The sequence below is a fragment of the Neopelma chrysocephalum genome, unplaced genomic scaffold (assembly GCF_003984885.1).
Source record: "Neopelma chrysocephalum unplaced genomic scaffold, ASM398488v2 Primary Assembly neopelma1_26, whole genome shotgun sequence".
NCBI lineage: Eukaryota > Metazoa > Chordata > Aves > Passeriformes > Pipridae > Neopelma > Neopelma chrysocephalum.
Genome location: NW_020897695.1, coordinates 2,931,637 through 2,954,335, shown reverse-complemented (window position 1 = coordinate 2,954,335; position 22,699 = coordinate 2,931,637). Strand labels below are relative to the sequence as shown.

At 38.1% G+C, this 22,699-nt stretch overlaps 2 protein-coding genes across 6 annotated transcripts in view; one reads left to right on the top strand and one right to left on the bottom strand.

Annotated features, from left to right (window-relative positions):
• The window catches only part of ANKRD28 (ankyrin repeat domain 28), a 122,466-nt gene extending 113,292 nt beyond the window's left edge, over positions 1–9,174 (top strand). For 2 of the 3 annotated variants that reach the window (XM_027675321.1, XM_027675320.1), the window contains exon 28: positions 4,766–9,174. In XM_027675321.1, coding sequence (XP_027531122.1) covers positions 4,766–5,052 — 287 coding nt within the window. In that variant the 3' untranslated portion in view covers positions 5,053–9,174. The other variant, XM_027675322.1, reaches the window with a different exon arrangement.
• Positions 9,175–14,245: 5,071 nt separating this feature from the next.
• BTD (biotinidase) overlaps positions 14,246–22,699 on the bottom strand; it is a 9,791-nt gene continuing 1,337 nt past the window's right edge. For all 3 annotated transcript variants that reach the window (XM_027675330.1, XM_027675329.1, XM_027675331.1), the window contains exons 2-4: positions 18,871–19,105; positions 17,256–17,405; positions 14,246–15,811 (exon numbers count right to left, since the gene is read on the bottom strand). In XM_027675330.1, the coding sequence (XP_027531131.1) occupies positions 14,627–15,811; positions 17,256–17,405; positions 18,871–19,101 (1,566 nt within the window). In that variant the 5' untranslated portion in view covers positions 19,102–19,105 and the 3' untranslated portion in view covers positions 14,246–14,626. The remainder of the gene's footprint in view (positions 15,812–17,255; positions 17,406–18,870; positions 19,106–22,699) is intronic.

Below are 22,699 nucleotides of genomic sequence, written 5' to 3'. Positions count from 1 at the left end.
TTTGTATGTTTTCATGTAAGACATCTGTGGTCCTCAGAAACTGTGCTTTTAAAAATGTAGGAGCTCCGTCTCTTATACCATACCCCAATGTGTCTTAAATGAAAGCCATAGCTGGGACTGGGGAGTGGATTGCTTTTTGTTGGATTTTTTGTTTGTTTCCTTAGTTTTTTTTTCCCAGAAGGCATGTGTCTGATTAATAGTTATAATTATATTTCCACTTTGAAAAGTTTTTCCTCTCTTAATGTTCATAGTAACTTTCTCTGTGTGTTTCTCAGATTACACTGTGTAAAGTCACATGAGTGACTTAAAGATCATTCCTTGCCTAAATTAGGGGACGGGTAACTGCTAGACAAAACTCCCTAAAATTAAAAGATTGGAAAATATATCTTCTTTATTTCTGTTTCTTATCACATGTATGCTCACTGGAGAACTTTGCATCTTTGTGGGCTTCTGATGTGCAACCAACCAGTCCCTTATAAGACAAAGATCACTTGGATCTTTGACATAACAGAAGAAAAACATTTGTGTCAAAGTTCTCTGGCAGCCTGGGAATCTAAAAATCTTCTTTTTAATTCTGTTCATATTTTAAATTTTAAAGTAACTGAGTGTTATCGTTTTTTCACTGTGGTTCTTTTCTTTCTATTAGCAATTGCTTTGTTTATAAAATTTTAAGCAGCCTTGAGAATATTCACCAGGAATTCTTTTTCTGACTGAAGAAATAGGCACTGAAATATTTTGGATCACAACACTGACATTCTCTTACTTTAGCATAGTCCAGATAAGTTCAGAGATCTGCCACACAAATTTGGCATTTCAGATAGAATTAGATTAAATGGTAATTTAGTTTTGAGAAAGTTTCAGTGTTTTACATGGAAGAGTGTCTTGATATATGGAACATGTAACCAGCAGGACCTTTGTTGTTATGGAGTGATGGTCCACTTTTTGTCTTTGAAATTGTCCCTTTCTGTAAAAGCTGCATTGACTTTTTGCAAGCAGTCTCTATTTGTGTCTACAGCTGTATAAATTGAGTCCTCTGCTGCTGGATCTGAGCTATAATCATTGTTGAAAAATATGAGCTTTGAAAAAAAAAAGTGTCTCCAATTACTTGCATTCCAGTTTATAAATAATTTATAAGATATTTAAAACTCTAGATTTGAAGTCACACTGCTTTTGTTAGTGTGGTGAGATCACTTTGGTTTAAGAACTAATGACAGGGGGAAAAATTAATCCTCTTGGTTCTTAAAAGAGTAAATGCAACTGAAAAAGCGAATTAACTGTTCAGTATACTTTCCAAAAGCAGTCATGTTGAGGGTTCATTCTCAGTTCTGTATCAGTTCTTATTCACATCTCTCATTTCTTTTCCCATGTTTCCACACCAATCGTGATGAAATTTAGATCACTTGCATCTGCAAAATAGTGTTGAATTTGAAATTATTTATGTAAGTTTACCTGTCTTAAAAGAAATTACTAGCTTTTTCTTTCATTTGACACCATATGAAGTTTTACTTTTGGTCACTCAACCAACTTCTCAATTTTTTTTGTTCTTTAGTCTATTTAACTTTCTAGGCTAGCTATATTTCCTGGTATAGTCTGTCTTCTATTTGTCAAATGCACGTGCACCACAGCAGTGAGAGGAGGCATTCTCTGGAGACTCCATAGTATGGACGTTTCTCTTTCTAGATTCATCATTACAGTTATCGTTGGCCTTTCAAGCCTTCTAAAAAAAAGGGGGGGGGGTGTTTTTGCTTTGGGGTTTTCTGGGTGTTGGGTTTTTTGTTGTCTTTTTTTGTCTAGTTCTTTTCCAAGCATTGTATTCTAGTTTATACTGGAGTTCCAGTTTTCTGGAAGGAATTTTTCTGTGAGTGCTTACAAGATGACTCGTTCCTCAGACTCTCATCTCTTTTCCAGTTAACACTTCCTTGAGTTTATCTTGGGAACTCTTGTTGCACTGGCTGCATTAATAACCCTCTGATTTTCTGGTAGGTGTCTTTGTGGAAACTTTCAACCCCCAGGGGTTGTGTTCGGGCAGGCAGCTCTGTGTTTGGGCAGGGGAAGCCCTAGTCTTAATTCAGTGTCCATCACGCAGGCTCCATTTTCTGTTCTGCAAGGAGGCTGCCTCAGTTCACTCTGCTTCTGTTGTCCCATCTACAAATGATGATAGTAATTTTGTTGTTTTGTGAAGGCTTATGCAGGTACAACAAGTACGGAATATGGGGAATGTTATACCAGAATTGAGTAGGAGTATTTCAGTGGAGTCGGTATGTTTACCAACATATTCTTAAAATTTAAAGTATGTATAGCTATTGTTGCCCTGACATATGAATGATCATTTTACAGTTAAGTGACATAAAAATATAATTCATTCTTTTAAATTTAAATTAATATAGGCCAAAATAAAGTGGTAGAGGACACAGATGTCAGACTTTCGTGGTGCAAGCTATGTTTAAGGCAAGAATAAAACTGTGATATTTCATTCCTGCTTATGAAAGCCAGGAGCTTAAGACCTATAATTGAATATTAATATAAACACAGTTTTTAGAGAACAAAGAACTTTTAACAAAAGCAAGTATTCTGTTTGATCTTTACATTGGCCTTTTTTATGATGAACTCGGATGCTCTGTTCCAGAAGGAATGTAAGTATGAATACTCAAGATCTTAGCAGTCTTTAAAAGGGGGGGAGGGAGCCAAACAAAAAGAAACTAAAAAGGTAGCAGGTGACTGCTTGTTTTTCTTCTTTAAACTATTATCAAATTACATTAGGGAAAGAAATGGTGTTTAATATGACCAACTGGAATAAATTTACTTTTTGTGTCATCTTACCTTCATACAACCTCCAGCAACTGTAGATATTAAATGGTGTGCATCTGGGTATCAGTTCTGAGCCTTCTGTTCTGCCTTACATGCCTGAAATGCAGTCATCGTCCAAGTGTGGCGAGCTCTGGCCCTTGCTTCTGAATCCTCTCAAAATGTATCTCTTCTGCAGACTGTCACTGTTAACTCTGAGCTGTTTAAGTGCTGTGGTACCTTACTAACAATGAAAACATCTGCTGCGCTGCACTTCTGTACGGCCCTATCGCATGGTCAGCTGGTGCGTTTTGTGCTTGAATTATCTGTGTTTCCTTGGATTGTATGCTCCTTTGGGCAGGGACTGTTGTCTTGCTCTGTTCCAAGCATCAAGCACAAGGTCTGTCCTGAGCAAATAATAGCTCAACTGCAAGACTGTCCCCTGCTTACTGTTTTCTGAATTTCTAGCTACAATTATTTTCCATAATGTGCCTATTTCTTTAAAACTTATGTGCAATTGTATAGTACAATAACTGCTCCCAAGCTCTATCCTAAAACCTGACCTAGATCTACTTCTACAATAAGGATGATTCCTTAGTAGTTGAAACATTTGTTGGTAGAACAGGCATTGCCTTGTTTTCCATGCCTTCCTAAGGTCTGGATAGAAGTCCATCATGCTCTTTGCCTTTAAAGCCAACTGTTAATTAAAATTACTTGTGTGCTTTTTACTTGGATGTTGTACATCTTTAAGTAGACTGGGGGTAATGCACAGGACTTCAGACTCCCACACATACCTGAACATGCGTCTTCCTATTGAGCTCATTGTGGGAATGTCTGTCACACACAGTGGGAGGTGCTGCAGGGTGATCTGGGCACACGCTGCTGGGTGGAGGCAGGGAGAGGGAACCTGTCCTACTCTGATCAGGAGAATAAGCTGTGATCTGTGGTTGTACATACGTGACTGCCCTGCTTCTAGAGCTGCCAGTGTCACCACCAAATGTGGTGCCTCGTGCTGTAGATACACCTGAGACCTGTGCCAGAACTTACCCTCAGGTGCTGTGCTGAATGGTTAAGCTTGAGACAGAAGCAAGGCACTGAGGAGAATTTGAAGCGTTTTTCTTGACATTGAATGAGTAGAGGCAAGTACAGGGAATGGGGGAAGCTGCAGAAGGAGCAGTATTGAGAATTATTAGAGCCATGGTTACCCGGAAGAGATGTCACAGCTATATGTGACTTGACTGCAGGTCATTCCATGGCCCGAGACCTCTTGCATTTGGGGGTTGTCACAGTAGTTTGTCTGGACCAGTTGGGCAACCAAGAGGTGTCTCTGCATATCCTAGTCTGCTAACCCAGCTGGCATTTCCTCAAACTTCTGTGGATTTCTTAATTGATATCCTGCAAAATAAAGTTAGGCTTTGGCTTTATAGTTTACATTACTGTATATTGTAATAAAGTATAGGTGTTAATTGACACTGTATACTCTGCCTTTTCAATTAACTGTCCCTGCTGCTTTAGCCAGCTTGTTACTGAGAGAAGGCAGCGTTATTAAATTGTCTGTGACGAGCAGCTGTGGTGGAAGCTTCTGGATGAAGAAACATTTAACACGATGAGCTCTGGTTTCTGCAGTGGCTCTTTAGTGAATGCCTTCACCCACTGTTGGCTGCCATTACTTGTCTCTCCTCAGCCAGGTGACTCCCTCACCGTTTTCAGATCCAGGCTTTTCTCGCTGGCCTAAAGTATCTAACTGTGCTTAACAAAACAATTATATCTTTGTTGCAAAGCCCATTAACTTCAAGCTTGTTTTTGTAACCAGAAGTTTAAAAATCCTAATTGATAATGCAATAAATTTTTTTTACTTTTTAAACAGTGTGGAACTAAGCAATATAAAATACTTTTGCAGCTGAAAGATGATATGATCTTGGAGAAATTTTTGCATTGTCTTTATTTTAAATGAAGGTTTTGCTTTTTCTTGAATTCCTAGGTTACACACCGGCTTTGGCCTGCGCACCCAATAAGGATGTGGCCGATTGCCTGGCTCTCATTCTGGCCACCATGATGCCTGTTTCATCAAGCAGCACATTACCTGCCCTTACCTTCAATGCCATTAATCATTACACCAACACCTCAAAAACTGTCACCTTTGATTCCTTGCCAATCATGAGGAGTGACCACAGCTCTTACTGTACTTTCAACAACATTGGCAGGGAAGGTGGCTATCCATATACAGAAGACGACGAGCTCAATGACTCAGATTCTGAGACATACTAGAAGCTACATTTTGTAGGTCTGAGGAGTGAACCCTCACGCTGGAAGGTCAGACTTGTGCTATTGGAAAGCTGGTGGTGTTTGAATATAGAAAGAGGACAGACCTTTGAGAAGATGTTTTTATTGTGGTTGCATAAAAAAAAATCTGTGAGACTCTAGGAAGATTTTTAAGAGCATATTTTGCAGAAGAAGCATGAATTCTTGAATAAGTACTTGGAATCCATGGCAAAAAAAAAAAGAATGTCAAAACTGTTTTATTTAACGATATTAATACCATTCTGTTTCTGGTGCCGGGAGTAATTCCTGCAGACTGGGCACCCGACTTGATGTAAATGAACAACACTATTGTTCAACACAAAGGATGCTAGATTTAAATATTCTCAATAAAACTAAAACCATTTTGAAGGCAATAAATGAGTTTGGTACAGTAGGCATTGTTTGTGCTGCAAATTGCCAAAGGACCAAATAACTTAAAGATTTTTTTAATTAAATAAATTTTTGTGAAAACTGGAATAGGTTATTTGAGAAGTTGTTTCAACCAAACGTTAATTACTTCTGGAAAAGAAGCTTAGATTTGGGTTTAAATGTTGAATTTTATTTTTTTTAATTCTCTGAAAGCCTTCCGACACTATTAAATGTACCATGAAAGAAAGCAGATGTACTTTTAAGTTTTATTTTCTTTTCGTTTAGATGAAATGAAAATGATCTTGTCATACTTTTATAATACTGAAGTTAAACCAGCTAACAAGGTGAAGTCAGGGTGAAAAATGTACAGTGTAATAAACAAGGGAAGGGGTGGGAGATGTGGGAGGGAAGCAGTAATTGTTGCACAGTTTTAGGGATTTTTTAACTTGGGTTTTGGATTGAGATTTTTCTTAATTTAAAAATACACGAGTAACTTGGAAACAATGAAACTGCGTAAAATGAATTGAAATGTCTTGATAACCCTGTTGTGACTGAGAGTTCTTTTCAATAATTTATCCACTTCCTTACATCATAAATTTGTATGTAAGATTAAAATTGTATATCCCTATCACCTTTTTTTTTTTTAATCCCCGAGTTACAAAGTGTGGGGGAGGTGAATTTAAAAATATATTTCCCTATTAGAGAAAAAAGTACAGTGTCTGGTCTGTGGGAAGAGCTGTGTATCTTTGTTGTGCTCCATTTAGAAAATAAACAGCAGAAACAGGTCCCTGTAACGTAGTTCAGACTTGCCCAAATATTTTTTTTAATTTATAACAGACTACTCTGTTTTTTTTTTAATTGCCTGAAGAATGAAAAACTGACATAAGTAAGCTGAAGTTTTGTCTGTTAAATATGAATATTTACTTTATTTGGCTCTGCTTTAACTATAACTGTTACTTTTCAAGTGAATTTGTTTATGTACATGCAAGGAATCCTTGCATGTCCTGGCAAAGTACAAATAAATGACTACAAACTGATTCGAATTTCATTTTTATCCTTTTTTTTTGTATTGTGAAACTGGAAACGTTTGTAAATTACAGCTGCTTTTCTGAACATAGTGTGGAAACATGGGACAATATTTTGATCTATTTGATAATTTTGTGGGGTTTTTGAAGAATTAATGAGCATGTACATAGAAATAGTGGCTGCTTGAATACTGTATTTACCTGCACTCTTTCAGTACTTCAAGAATCCTGTATATTTTACGGACTATAATAAAATGCAAATTTGAGTTCTACTAATGAATAATTTATTTGTATGTAATAAGCATTAATGACAAAGTCTCTTGTTGAAATGTTAGAATTTATAAAATCTACTTCGCAAAGACTTTGCCAGCATTTTAGTTCTGAAGGAAGGTGAGCTATTTCAAGTAATTTTAAATGTTGAATTACTTCATTATTCCTTTAGGCTTCCTTTTAATTATTACTTTCTTAACCATTTGTGCCTGTGTTCATTGTTTATATATGCAATATGTTTATCTGTGAGCAGAATTAGATGACTTCAGGGAGGTCGTGATTTCTGTGCTTTCTTCCCTCTGAATCTCACGTGTGTGGCTGTGTGGGAGTGATGTACGTGCCTCAGCTGGGCACGCAGGCAGCACTCTCTGAAGATCCATATTGGCCTGTCTTGAGATTCACTGTAACTACTTAAATTCAAAGGCTGAAGCAGCATGAACCCATTTTTTTCCTCATATGCTTGTGGGAAATCTGAATGAGAACACCAAGTAGTGTGTCTGTTATTTAAAAGGTAACAGCTGCATATTTCTGTTGTTGAAACTGTCTGAATTTTGTTGATTCAAAGGCACTGTGAAAAGATGGTGTTATTAGGCCTGTATTATCTATGCTGACCTCTGACTCCAAGATGACCTGTTACCTCAGTGTATGGTGTCTGTAGTCATAGGGCACTTTATAGGAGGGGACACTCCAGTCTTACTGGATAATCATCAGTGCAGTAGATGCTAAGCTGTCCATGTCCACTCTGTGTCTGGAGGAGAAAAAGCTCAGATGGCACTGTTTTTTTCTTAAAGATTTGGATATGGAATACAGGAAAATGCAGGAAACAGTGCTGTTGAACATGTTTGTTTCCTTATGTCGATCAGAAATTGTGCCTTTCTTTCATTTCATTGCTACTCACCTTCTCAGGAAGAAAACCATTTCTATGTGGTAAATTGCATTATTTTTAAGTTAGATTTTGTGAACTTTTAGAGCTAAATATCTGGTTTTTGTTGCAAATTGTTAAGACCATTTAGGAATTCAGAATTACATGGTTTGTATCTTATCCATCTTATCATTACAATTTACTAAGTGAGCCTGTAGATTGCAATTTGCATGTATTTGTTAAAACAAACAACTTCATTACTATCTGGCTGTATGGGTAGGACAGAAATTGTGCCTTGTAAGTGATAATTGAGACTATTATCATAAAATGGTCTAATTCCAAAAATGGAATGTGATTTGTTTAAAGACCATGCTACTGTGGTCAGAGACCACTTTCTTAATAAGAGGTCAAGGAACAGCAGGTTCCTTGTTTCTGAAAAGCAAATAATGCTGTTGGTGGCTGGTAGAAGGTTAAAAAAAAAAAAAAAGTGTTCATACCTCAGTTGGAGGCCTGTTCATTTCCAGAAAATTATATTGGAGCCTCCATTTTTCTAAAATCTTGCTCATTTTGTATAGATGAATATGGGACAGTTATTCTTACAGCCTTTATCCAAACAATCTCTTGGATTTTCACCAAGGGAGAACAGTGAGCCTTGGCTGGACCAGTAAAGCAATATATCAGAATAAAATAAACTTTTTTTTCCTGGAGGAAAAAAGAAAATCAAATGGACTCCAGGAATGAGGACAGCTGGCTCTGCTCAGCTGTCTGTATATTCTGACTTCTGGGATGTTTTATGGGTTTTTCAGTTCTCAGGATAAATGTTCTGCAGAAGAAAATGCCAAGTCAGTAAGTATTAACCTCATAGGCTGAGCTGTTACTTCTAGAGTGTGGTGTTGCAGCATAAATGCTGGATGCTGATGAAAGGAATCAGTCTGTCTTGCCCCCCCACATGTGCCCGAGAGTAACCCTACTGTCTTGTCATTCCTTATAAAATCTTGACTTCTGTGTCTCCTGCTTTGTATTTCCTTGTTTTACTTTTTATCACCTTCACATACTTAGATGTTTCTAAAATAATTGTATAAATATATGTGGAACAATCAGAGCTAGAAATAAGCACTTTTTTTAAACTTTGGTTGCAGTTGTTTCATGTTTTTTTCTGGTTGTATATTTTGTTTAAAATTTTGAATTGTCTGTGTCCTGGTTTCAGCTACCAGACTAAAGAATTAACAAATGTTTGGTTGAAGAAAAATTAATATTTAAATCCAAAGGTTTGCTCCTTTTGACATCTACAAAAAGAGCACTGAAGATACCAAAGCTGTAGGGAAGATGACTAAAAAGAAGCATGAGATAATGTTTATAGATTCTCCAACCAAATTAATTCTGGTTTTGAGAGAAATTAGCCTTCCTCTGCCTAGATATTATGTCCATTTAAAGACAACTACCACAGTAATCCAGAATAACATGGTCTATTTACATTCTAGTTTACAAAAAAATTAAGAGAATGTTCATTAAATGCAATTGGTTGGAGATAACACAACTGTTTCAGTAGCTCAGCTTCTCTTATGCAAAAAAAAAAAAGTTATGACCTTTCTGTTGATCATGCAATAGCTGGGTAAGAGGATCATCCTATAGAAAGATCGTAAGCAACAGTGAATACTGCACATAGAACTGTTTAGCATTTACTTGTGAGAAGTTTGTCATAATCATGGGACATTTTAAACACTTCTAGATGTCTCCAGGGAGCCCATACGACTCAATTCCATGTTTGGATCAGTGAAGTTCACATCTTAAAAAACTGAAACCTAAATAAAAATGGTAAGTGTTTATGGAAACAGCAGTTCTGGAGAACTGGAGGCCGTGCTCCTTGGCTCAGTGTACCACAGGGTGGGCAAGGCTCCAGCTGCAGGAGCAGCAGGAGGACCTGGCAGGAGGACTCTCCTCATCTCCCACCACTTTGTTCTGGGCCTCTGCTGATGGTACATATCCACTTCCAAAAGGAAATGCCATGGCACTTTTGTTTAAAAAGCATTGATTCCTGATGACAGTAATTCCTGATAATCTGTCCTGGTTGGAGTTAGACTAATAACTTTGGAGAGAAGGGCCTTTATTAATCTCTTAATAAGCAGTTTAAACTTTTAACACTACCTCCACAGATCTGGATTTAATCTCAGCAAAATTCATTTTAATATCAGGAAAAAGTAAGTATTTAAATTCTTAAAGTTGGTCGAGGAAATTCATATAAATCCTTAAATCCAAGATAGGTGGTTATTCCCTCTTGTAGTAATCTCAGTGATTTGTGATGACTTCCTTATAATCCTTTAATACGCTGCAGAAGTTGACAGGACAGTTGGAGAAGAATTCTGATGAGGTTGAAAAACCTTTTTTGAATGTAAGTGTGTAGCTGTGACTCTAAACTGGACAAGATAAGAATTTATAAAACATGGGTCTTCAAACTTCACAGACTGAAACCTGAGGTGTTAAGAGCTCTTGGGAATGTGGTCTGATTCTTGGGGTGATCATGTGCAGGGCCAGGAGTTGGACTTCATTGATCTTTGTGGGTCCCTTCCAACTCAGGATATTCTATGATTCTATGAAATGTGAAGAGATGCAGTGCAGGCCTCTTTGTTAGCTGATAGCATTGGCTTTTTGCTTTTTCTGGAGTCCTTTTCTCACTGTAATATTTGTATGTTTTGAAGAATGTTAAGTGCAAAGATATTACTGTGCATTAATCTGAAATAATGAAATAACTGGCTGTCCTTAAGAAAAGTACTACTACTATTGTGTTTATGATGATCTGTAAGCCTTATTATGAAAATCCCTTCGTTTTACTGCTTAACAGGAGTTAATGGCTGGACATTGTGAGTGTCACCCAGGCCCCCAGTCTAATCTGTGTGTCCTCTAAGACCTACTCAGAGAAAAATGGTCTGAAATGGCAGCCTCAGAAATAGCATTTTGTTAAGTTGTTCAGCTGCCTGGAGCCCAGGAAGACCAAGAGTGTTTCAGTTTCCTTTTCCAGGGGGAAAATTAGTTGCAGGTGTGACTAAAATTTTCAGTTTCTACAACCCATCTCGCAACTGAACATTCCTGACAGGGGAAGAAGATGAGCATCCTTCCTTGCAGTACTTGAAGATTTCTTGCAGCTATTTCCAACCTGTTATCCCAATTTCTTTAGCACTGTATTTGTCTTCAAATAAAGCAGTATCTAAATTATCCATGCTTCCCTGGTGTGATGTGTGTTATTTTATGTTAGGATAAACTAAGCTCCCTCCATTCCATGCTACGTTTGGCAGTTTTCAAGCTGAGGTTGGGAAAGGAATTTTGCAGTTTTTCACCATGTAACTGTAAACATAGTTGAATAATAGAGAACCTAAAGAGCCTTTCAAACTGTCTTCATATTGATAGTGTCACTAAATATTTAAAGAGGAAAAAAAGACCTTACATTCTCTTCTTTTTTTCATTAAAATTTCAACAGAAGCAGCTCGAACTATCACTGTTCAGATTTACAACAGAATAAAACAAAACCTGCTTTCAAGTCTTGTCAAATGACAGACGTGCAGGTTTTCTTCTCATTGTACCTGGGAGCTGACTTAGTTCTCAAAGCCTAAGGCTGAGGTCTCAGGGGTTCTTTTTATGTTAAAAGAATAGATTAGATACCTTAATGATTCATGTCCTATTTTGTCATGCATTTCTTGTCCCTTGCTGAGGTTTGTTACTGAAGCTGCCTGCATAGTTTTCTTAAAAGTCTTAGAATCTATTAACATCTTACTGAGTTGAACATTTTTAATGTCTTCTACCAAGGGTTTGTTTGATCTGCTGTGGGTACTATTATTGTCCCTGGGTTCTGACCTGTGTTGCCTACACCTGCTCTCCCAGGGCAGGGAGGAAGGAGAGCACTGTGACTCTGAAGTATTTCCATTGCTGTTGACTTATTAAAAACTTGGAGTGATAGCACTCACTTCGACTTGTGCATATTTGGGGGTTTCACTTGTCGAGATGTGCCTAAAGGAGCTTATGCCCACTGGGGCATTGTGAACAGATTGTACCAGTGTGTCACCAGTTCCTCAGCCTGTTCACATCCCTCCTGATAACTTAACTCCGAGGTCCTGTTTGCCAGCTGTTCCTTTGGTGTGCTTTCTGGTGTTTTCTCTCACTGTAAGCAGAGTATCCCCACATCCACCTGGAAAACTGTGAATCCCGAAGCAGCAGATCCCTTATGAGGAATCCTCCAACACCTCTAACTTGCGTGCTGTTACCCTGCCTGGACAGACAGTTTCTGTGGTTGTCTTTCCCTTCCCAGGAGCAGTGTCAAGGCTCCTTAAAGACACCATCCCCTGCTGTCTGTCTGAGAAAGGATGTTCCTTTGGTGTCAGTACAAATTTCCAAATCCTGATTTCACTTCAGTTGACAGACCAAGTGATTTAAAGCTGTTCTAGACTTCAGCTGTACTTCCCATGTGTCAAAAGATCCTCGTGTTCTGGTTCAGTTTTGTTCCACTGTCTGGCAGAAATGGTTCAGAAAGCATTAATAAAACTGTTTATGTCCATTGAAAAGATATTAGAAGATGGGTTGCATTACAGTATGTTACGAGTGTGAATGTCAGCCTTGCTGAAGACTTCTCACACCTCCTCAGTAAGTGAGGATACAGGGTTTTTTGGGAACAGGGCAGTGCTGGGATTGCTGCTCCAGCACAGACTTCCAAAAGCTACCAATGTGTGGTAGTGAGCATCATAGGTTACTGCCTGGTCACCCCATTTCAGAATGGATACATCTGCTGTTACTCAAAGATCAGGATGGGTGGGGGAGTAGATAATCACTCTTGATCCATTGTGTCTGATACTGTCTGTTCAACCTTTTCCTTTGCTAAAGGCTGCTTTTTTTGAGTGAAGGGAACAAGGTATTAGAACACACTCTAATACTTAATGCCTGGTCTTCTCAGGGAGGGGACAGAGAAACATGCCCCACGCGAACAGTAAGGCCAGAAGATCTTGTTTTCTAACAGTTTTAATATACGCAAAGTTAGAACAGCTCTGTGGGACACAGTTTGCAAGTATTTCACAGATAAATACTTTTTCTTTCCTTAAGCATAGGAAATATGTGTAATGCTATTTACTTGTTTAGCCTTACTGTGACAATGGTCTGCTTTGGAACTAAATCCCAAAGAGTATTTTAGTGCACAAAGCTGCATGTTTTTCAGCCTCCAAAGCAGAGGGTCCTGAAACCTCCAGTTGTTCATTGTTCCATTCTTTCAGACTTGGTTGTGTGGTACTGGAACCTGAAGAATGAATAAGCACTGCAAATGCTTTTCTTTTCTACTCTGTACATCCTGGAATTCGTGCAGCCTTCAGCAAGAACACCACTACGGGTACCAAACAAGGATTTTTAGTAATCCTGTGGTGGAATGGCCTACTTTTATATCAGCAAGTTTATGCCTAATGAGATATCGACATTCCTCTCTCCATGTATCTATCCAATATATGCTGCAGGATAAACAAACCTGTTGTACCCCTGTATCAAAGCTGTGTTTGACAAGGACCTGACTCACAGTGATACAGATTGGAGAAGGAAGGTTTGATAGACCACCCCTACCATTAACATTTATATAATAATTCTTTGTAAATATTTAAGAAAACTTGAGGTAGAAATTCAGCAATTTTTCCATTGTTTTGCTTTCTGAAACCAGAAAGTGAGTTCATTCAAAGCAGGAGCTGATGGAGCACCTCTCAACACACATACTTGTACCTGCCATAGTGATTGGAGTTTGAACCTACTCAGACCACCAAAATGGAGACTCACAGGTCTCCTGTTAGTGCTCTGCTCCTCTCGGCCTGACTAACAGTCAGAGCAACTGGAACACAAGGACTGGACCAAAAGAACAGTTATGTTTATTCCATTACTCAACAGGTATTAGCAGATGAAGTCATAACAGTCAATAAGACCATATACAATTATAATGCTTGAGAATGCATTAACTTGTCTGAATTTAACCCCAAATTAATATCCCTTGAATATTTTCTTCCCAGCTTCTTCACTGCAGTAGAACAGTTATAGCACTTAATCTAGTTATTGCCCTGGAAAGAATGGTGTGTTTTCCTCACTCAGCAGCACGAGCCTGCCATCTGGTACATGAAGCACTGATGTAAAAGCCTTGCTGTCCCTCAGTTCATTATGTGCTTTTCATAACTCCTCTTGAATAAATTCATGAACAATGGCTAAGATGTCTTAAAGTCAAAACAGTCTTGAAATGGCCTACCTCTCTCTTAAACAGGGAAAGTTAAAGCACTCAAACAGTACTTAACATATGTTGTTGATATTCATCGTTAATGTTTTCTGTAAACATAATTTCTTGGGAATAGTGTCTTACTGCAGTCATGTTTTTCACACTCATTTGATATCCTCTTCCCCAGATTAGATATTCTGTAGATGTTTACAACTGTAACATTCAGATACTGCTAAAAGCATATGAAAAAACTGGGAGTTTAGCAGGGAAAGAACAGAAAAGAAGAAAAAGAAGAAAGAAAAAAAAAGAATCATGGCACCCTAACCAGAAATCAGAACCTCAGCACATACAAGCTCTATGTATGTATACCTACATATTTTTGTGCATGTCATGCACAGTATTTGTGTCTTTCTTCCCTTTTTTTTCTCTTGCAACAGTTTTCCATTCCATTAATTTCCACATTCCAAGCCAGAACACCAGAAAACGAAAGGATTAAATTAAAAGGAACAAATTCAGTTGAAATGAGTTGTTTTCCCCATATAAAACATCTCACCAAATTACAGCAAGCCTTTATCTTTGCAAGGCAGTTCTTTCCCTTCTGGTAAGACATAAGCTACCACAGTACAGACTGTACTTACAGATTCTTAGGGTGCTTTGCTTATCATTTCAAATGTGGAACTTAATCAGTCATTTAACAAACACACCTGGACCTCTAGGAAGTGTGGATGTTCAACAACTTCTGTTAAGATAAATGCTCTGAACATAGGGGCAGTTGTTTTCTGACTCAAAATATCTGTGCTAGTCCTTTTCATACCATCGTCCATACAGAGCAGCTGTCAGAAGGCCAGAAGATGTTCTATTTTTGCTCATGAAATAGTGATTGTTTTTCCAGCCCATGTGATCAGCAAAGTCCAAGGTAATACCAGATGTCAGCAGCAAAGGAAAGATGTAAGGGGTACTCATATTTCCCCATAGCTGGAAATCTATCAGAGCAGTGGCATCTGTAACCTCCTGTCCACAAGTGCTAAAGCTGAGACCACCACACTTCACTAATGCACAGGCCTGGACATAGTATGTGCCATGCACTGTATGGAGCCCATCAAAAACTCCCAAAGCATATAATTCATCAGTTAAAACAGCTCTCTGATAATTTAAGTAACAACAAAGGGTATTGGCACAAACCTGGAGCTGTCCTTTTTCCCCCCATACAGGAACAAAAGTAAAGTTGTCATACATCATTTCTGCATAAAATGGGGGAGGTAACTGTTCATTTCCTTTTTCAGATATTTTGCCAGGAGTCTCTTCTTGCTCCTTAAAGCAAACTTGATCATCCAGCAAGGTGCTCGTAAAAGTCCTGCATGAGCCATGTAAGTTCTCTCTGAATCTTTCATTACTCTCCAAATTGGTTTCATGATCCGTGGTAATCACAGGAATTTCTGCTACTATGAGCTTGCCACCATAACTTTCCATGTTGTGGTAGATGAAGGATTTGACTGGAGTGTATATCCCACTCCCTGTCATGCCCAAGGTAGGATGGTGGATATTAGCTGCTAAAATATTGACATTAAAAGCTGTTGCAAAAGCTTGTTGAAATTCTACAGCAGACAAGAGCGGGAGCTGGTTCATCCAGGCAGTTGGATATACAATTTGTTTCAAATTGTATTGTCTGATGAGGTTCACTGCGGGCTCAAAAAAGAGTATATCAAAGCAAGTGAACATGCCAAACTTGCCAGCAAAAGGGGTATCAAAGTGTCTGTAGTCAGGCTCTGGAGGGGTATCAAAAGCGTATTCGAAATACAGGTTGTGTTTGCGGTATGTGGCTACCAACGTACCATCATCATCGAACGCCACGTTGGTGTTGAACTGGTACCTTCCATCAGGTGGACAGTGAGGATCAGTGTGTTCACAGGGCTGCTTAGTTCCTAAGTTTGCCACAAGGAATATTTTGTTCTTCAGTGCCATGCAGCTCAGACGCTGAATAACCTGGAAAACAGTATGGAGAAATGTAAGCACTTCAGAAAATGGAGGAATACGTTCTACTTAAGCACCTATGAGTTATTTAATACTTTTCAAATTACTACTTTCAATTGTGTTCAAAATTGAGCATGTTTGACTATATCTGTAAAATTTAAAAATACCAATGATTTGTGACAAAAGTTACTGGAACCAATAGCTTTGTAGACAGAAAAGTATTTTGGATATTAATTTTAAAATAGAACTGAAAAAAAATATATGGATTTCATTTCCTGAGAAGTAAGTAAATAAATCTCTCTATTTCAAGGTTGTTAATTTTCAGAAATTTCTGACTTGTAGGAGCACCAATGGCTTTCAAACACCATAGGTCAACTGAAAGCTTTGCCAAGGTAGCACAACTGATCTGTGGGTGCCTTTAGAACTTCTAATGGTGATCATTTGCAACTGTGATGTCTTGTTCCTGCAACTGGATGTTTTTACTATAAAATTTTAAGAAGCAATTACTAGCTGCACTTACAGAAGCAGAGATGTAAATGAATAGATTTTGCATAGTTACAGAAAAGAAATACAAGATGTTACAGACCACAGTATTACTGGGATATTTCTTCCATATCACAGAGGACTGTACCCAAGACTGCCAGTACTGCAATCTCCAAACAGGGTCTGACTGGCAAACCAACTTCTTGCTTGCTTGGCCATGATCATAGGTAGTAAAGATTCATAGGCCAAAATAGGTCATCACTTACAACTTACAAGATTCATGTTAGCACACAAATTCTGCTTAGTAGGTACATGCATGACTTCTTTCATTATGTTGGCTGCTGTAAGGTTAATAAGAATTAACAGTCTGTATTACTAAGCATGGTTATTTTCAGCCCAGAACAGTCAATGAAAACACTATTTTTGTAACATGGAGGTCACATCTTATGTAATCACACTTGGTCTGTGTCAAGCTGTGACTTCTATTACATTGTAGCAGATCAAGTCCTGTTACTTGTGCTAATCATTTCACACACAAACACACACATCCCCCCACCCCCGACCACTGAGTTAGAATGTTATGGTGCATCAAGTCATTAAACCCCAGTAACAAGAATGCACCAAAAGCAAAGATACTACTATGTTGTTTTATATAAAACAGCGTTGTTCAAAATAAAATCACACACAACGCCTCTTACTAGAAGAGTAATTTACCATTTCAGAGGTTGGGGAAGAGGAGATGACAAATCCAGATGGCTCATACGAAAGCTGTATGAGCCTTTGTGTACGTATCTAAACAGAATGAAACCAGCATAACCTGAGCATCCATGCAAACAGCATCTGGTACTACAAGTTGTTAAACCTCTTGCTTACTTCCATAAGCAAAACAACTAGAGAGCTATTTCACACCTGGAGCACAAACCTAGCATTTAGTTATTCCACCCCTGCAGACATCAATCACTCCTATGTTTACCTCTGTGTCATTGAACAAATAGGGCTCTCTGCACGGATTCCACTTCCCAGAGTGCGAATGCAGAACGAAATCTAAGTAAGGATAAATGGAGCTTCTGGTGAAGTTGAAGCCATGGATTCCATCTTCAGGAAAAACAATGATCTGTGCCCCCTGTATGTAAAACAAATACATGTTTTGTAGGCAAAGCAAAGGAAAAGAGGGGATCTCATGGGTAGGAAGAGCTAAAGAAAGTTAAGTATAATCCAATTATGTTTTGCCAATAATGCAGCTTCAAAGTATTTTTTCTTCGACTTCATAGTAGGTGTAACTATGTAGCACATACCTTTATCTAGAAAAATAATGTGTTTGACGTTATTTTAAGGGCATGCAAATAAGAGCAGGACTTCATCTAAATTCTTGCCAAAAGTGTTCTCCCTTCACACAAGTCATGAGAATGACGTGATTCAGGTTAAAGACTAATGATGTTAAAAACTTGTCTTAATTTTTTTATCAGAATTATGCTGTTTGCAGATGAACTTTGTCAAAGGTGCTGTACCTGTATCAAAAGTGAGTGCAGCATCACTTAATAGATTAGGTATATAAGGTTGGACGGGGTACTGGGACTAATAACTTCAGAAACAGCTTAACAGTGGAAGCAGTGCAGAGTCTGGTAGAAATGTAGCCATGCAAGAGCTAGGCTGGGTCTACCTGAAGTTCAGGGAGAGCTGAACTGTTCCTAAAAATGAGGTGGATTCCATTTAGATCAGTCAGAGCATCAGTCATTCAAATTCCTGTTACTTTTCAGAAGTCAGTTCAAATGTATTATCTATGCTATGGCTTTGGGATGCTTTATGGGTCTTGGGTGCAGTGCTGCGTAAAAATAGCTATTATGCTTCTGTGCAGTCATCTGAATGTCTAAAAAAATTATACAAAATTATACAAAAATGGTAACTATTCTTTCCCAAATCAACAGATCTGTAAAAATTGCAGGTCAATTCTTGTCTGTGTAGGGACAGTAACAGTTGCTTCCTTTGACCAGAACCAGTTCAGGTTTTCCCAGGGAGGGAAAGAAAGGGTGCTCTGCATAAAAATAGCCAGAAATACTAGTGTCTCTCCTCTAAATATATTTAGACTGAGAACCATTCCATGGTAGGGTAGGAGAAAGGAATGGAAAACTTTAGTTCCACAAAATTGTTAATGGTGGAACATTAATTTCCAAAGCATTTAACTTCCTTAGCTTTTAGAAACATTCAGGAATTTCCAGTGAGAGCACTGGAACAAAATCAAACCCAAAGACAGCTGCCCGTAAGACAATCTTTCAGTGAAAACATTCCATTTAAGAAAACAGAAAGGAGCTAGGTATTCAGACTAAAATAGAAAATTAATTTCCCTATACTAAATAACTATAGGCGTGTTTTTCCAAGCTTGGAATAACCCGAGCCAGGCGGGATGCTAACTGGCCTGATTTTTTTTCAGAGCTGCTGGCAGGTCAGAGTGTCTGAAAACCCAGACCATAGTTATGTATGTAAATATAGCTTTAGTTGCTTGGGAACATAAATGTAAAAGATTATCTTCAAAAAGCAGCTACTCCATATATCCCCAAGGCACACACAACTGCTCCAAGTTGTGGCAATACCTGTCTGGCAGCAGCCACTGCTTGCTGCTCGTAGATGTCGAGGTTCTTGCCCATGAGATCCAGCGCGGAGCGCCGATCCACCAGGACTGTCGGGTTGGGACTCAGTATGGACTCGTGCTCGTACACGGCGGCAACGTAATGCCCCTCCCTCCTGACTCTTCCTGAGACAACTTGATAGAAGAAAAAGCAGATGGACAGCTTCCAGCACAGATGCACCATGGTGTATGCCATAAATCTAGAGGGGAAAAAAGAAAACAGGTGGGGTGGGGGAAGCTTGAGCAAAATATCATGCCAGGATTTTAAATTTATGATTAAATACAGACAGTAACTGAGACTCTTAGCAGTATTTGAACTGAGTGTGGTGTTCTTAAATTCCTGAATGACCACATGCATATTGTTTCTAAACCTTAAATCTATCTATACTAGTGCTTTAAATAACTGTTTCCTGTTTAAAAGCATTTTAGCTTCATATATAGTTCTACTGATCTCTTTGCTTGGTCTCCCTTTACAATTAACTTTAACATTCATTTATAGATTATTTCACCATATATCAAAGCATCTTTGGGAAAAGTTAAAACCAGCTCACAAATTTGCATCTCCTCCGCTATTTGGTGATGGGGGATGTATTTAAAACTAGCATTTCCTAAAATTACTTGAACACTGCATTTAGTAGTCAAGTAGAAACAGAACTTATTTTATCAATACTGAAACAGATGATTGCCAGAAAAATTATATCAGACACTAGTTCTGCATTTATCTATCTTTTTATCATGAAAATGCCTCTCCTAATGGATTATGGATTAGGGTTAACTATGGAGTTAGGCTTTCCAACTCCACATATGTAAAAGGCAAATATTTTTCCTACAGTGCAGCTTTTTGGAACATCTATAAAAATGTTGAGTACAATTCAGATCCGCATTCCTCCTATACAATGCAGATGAGTAAGGTTAAAAATGCTTTCATAGTAATAACAATAAATCAAAAATTCATACAAAATGGAGAAAATTTGCATTACTGAGCTTTTCTTAGAAAGAAATTAAGAATTATTGACTCTGAAAGGCTGGGGCACTCTGCAATATGGGCCATGTAGCCTTTTGATTTCCCAAGTTAGTAAACTACTTATACAGAACAAGGACTGACACAATGAATGCAACACTTCAGAAATACTATAGAAATGCTCTTTTCTTCAGAATTGTTCTCACAGTATGAGAATTCTTCATCTACCACTACATTGTTACTACTATCATTAAGGAATTAAACCACAAATATTAGTGAAGTTGAAAGAGCATGCAGGAGAGAGGCACTAATGCTACGTATTGACAGCCCGTAAGTTCAGTCACTGACTTGTTGATTGTATTTGCTCTTTGGGAACTCTTATCTAGGGAAAAAAATGTTCCAAAATGCTCTTAATGCCCTGCAGTCTTTCTAATCCACAACTCCTGAATTTTTTCAAAGCAAATACAGACTGATAGATACACGCATGAAGAGCCTTCTCTCATTCCTACTAGGAGTTCAACAGGAAAAAAAGATCAATTCTCAACTAATCCCAGTCTTATTTTTATTCATATTACATTGTAGTTTTGTACCTAAAGAAAGAAAGTCTATGGCAAGTTAAATGAAAATATTTCTTTGCATAAATTCCAGGACAAAACCCAGCTTATTGAGCAATCCTCAATATCGCTGTGGGCTTTTTTTTACCCAAACACCAACAATGAGCAAATTGAAAAAAAAAAATAGTAAGTACTTAGTTTAAGTCACTTGTTTACTTCCACAAGTTCTACATGCCGTTAGCAACACTAGTTTGATAGCAACACAATCTCATGTAGGACAGCAAAATCATAACCTTAGTGCCCATAGCAGGCAGAAGATATGTTTGCTAAACCTAGAAGTTTTAACATGTAATAAAAGCACTTACAAGGGTCCAGGAGTAACTTAGGTATTCGATGCTGCTAAACTCAACTACATATTCATATTTCCTTGAGCTTTAATTAGCTGAAGTGTCCATACATACATGCCTTCAAGGGTAAATTTATTTAAAGAACAATAAAAACCAAATAAATCCATGGCATGTCTGTAATCAGATGGATTAAAGATACTGCATTTATATAAACAGTTTTGAAGTGATGTACAATCAGCTACCCTTGCTATTCTGCATCTTGAGGAAAACACCTAGTAGCTACGAGGGGTGATTTGGCAACACAAATCAAGAACAGAGGGGTCTGCCCTGTGCATCTCAGCTTTGCAAATGAAATACTGAAGCACATGTGAAAATATAAAGCAATATCAGAGGGAGGGAGAAGAGGGGTGGGAAACCTCTCACAGTTAAGGAACCTACTGAAAATAAACAAACTGTGTGGCACTTCACTGACAAAACACTTTTCTATTTCCGTCACCGCTTCAGAGCCAAAATGCCTATTTAGGACAGGAATGGGTTCTAGTCAGCTGCTCTTCACTAAAGCTGTCAACTAAGATGTAATTAGAATTCATCATTACAATGGATGGAAAGAGTTGGAGAGTTTCAGACCACGAGATGGAATTGCTATGCATTAGAAAAATCGCCTTTTTGCCTTCTAAGCCAAACGCACCAACAGAAAAAATTAACAGGCTTCTACAAAATGTTGTATTTTACAAACATGCTTGGAGAATTCTTATTTTTCTGCCACAGTTCATTTTCTGGTGGTCAGAAACACTCAAAAGTACTAATCTGAGTCCCTTCCTCATTTAGAGGCACAAGAGGTTTAGCACCAAACATGCAACATGCACACAATCCCATCTTGCTAAACCTAGGCCAACTAAAATAATAACTACAATAATTCCTCCAAGTCCTTTCCCTTGGCTGTGATTACTGCTAGTTCTACAGAGTGGGTGAGCACTTGTGTGAGTGCTCCCCAAAGCCTCTTCCCCTGTTTGACAGTTTAAACAATTGCTCCTAATAAGGAGAGCTGTGACAAGCCCCAAGGCTGGGCTTGGGTATGTTAACCTTTCCAGCAAAGTAAGGATACCAATGGGGTTTACTCAGCCCTTAGGCTGTTGAGATTTCAAATATGTTTCTGCCACATTCTGGATTTTTTTCTCACTGGAAAATGCTACACCATCTAATAAATCTTTTCCTTAAGGAGAAGTTAATTTGCTTAGGGTCTATAGAGCTGTCACCTCACCTGAGCTACAACTTTAAATTTTCATGAACTGAAATGCTTTATTAATTTTATCTCTTCTTCTGTCCCTTTCCTGTGATTTATGTGGTCTGTTGCCTGGCAGAGAGGCTCCAGCAGGATCATCTCACCCAAATACAAGTATTTCATAGCACTATTACTGTCATCCAGTCACAATATTCACTTATATTCCTTCCACACAAAGGATAAAAAGACTGGTGTTTGAGTTTGGATACCAAGTTCACCCTGCAATCCCACTGCAGACTCTTCTTATTCAGCTTTTCAGAACTATCTAATCAACAAATTCTGTTGTTTATGTCATGAAGTAAAGCATCCATTCACTCGCTTTTCAACAGCCTTGGAAACTTAGAATGTCACCTCTCACCACATCTGGATGTATACACACAAAAGCAACACATACTCTGCTTCTTAGTACTTCTGTACTCACAATAATCCAACAGACTACAAAAATAACACAGGTAGCACAGCACTCGTCTGGGTCCTCAAGTGATTAACAGCAAATGCATGTTAGGCCATGCCCAACATGTAGTACAGTCACATAAACAGTACCAATAAGTAACATGATAGTAACATAAGCAGTAATGACAGTAACATAAAAAGTAATAATTACTAGGCAAATATTAAAATGCTATTAAAAAAACAAAGACTTTTTCACA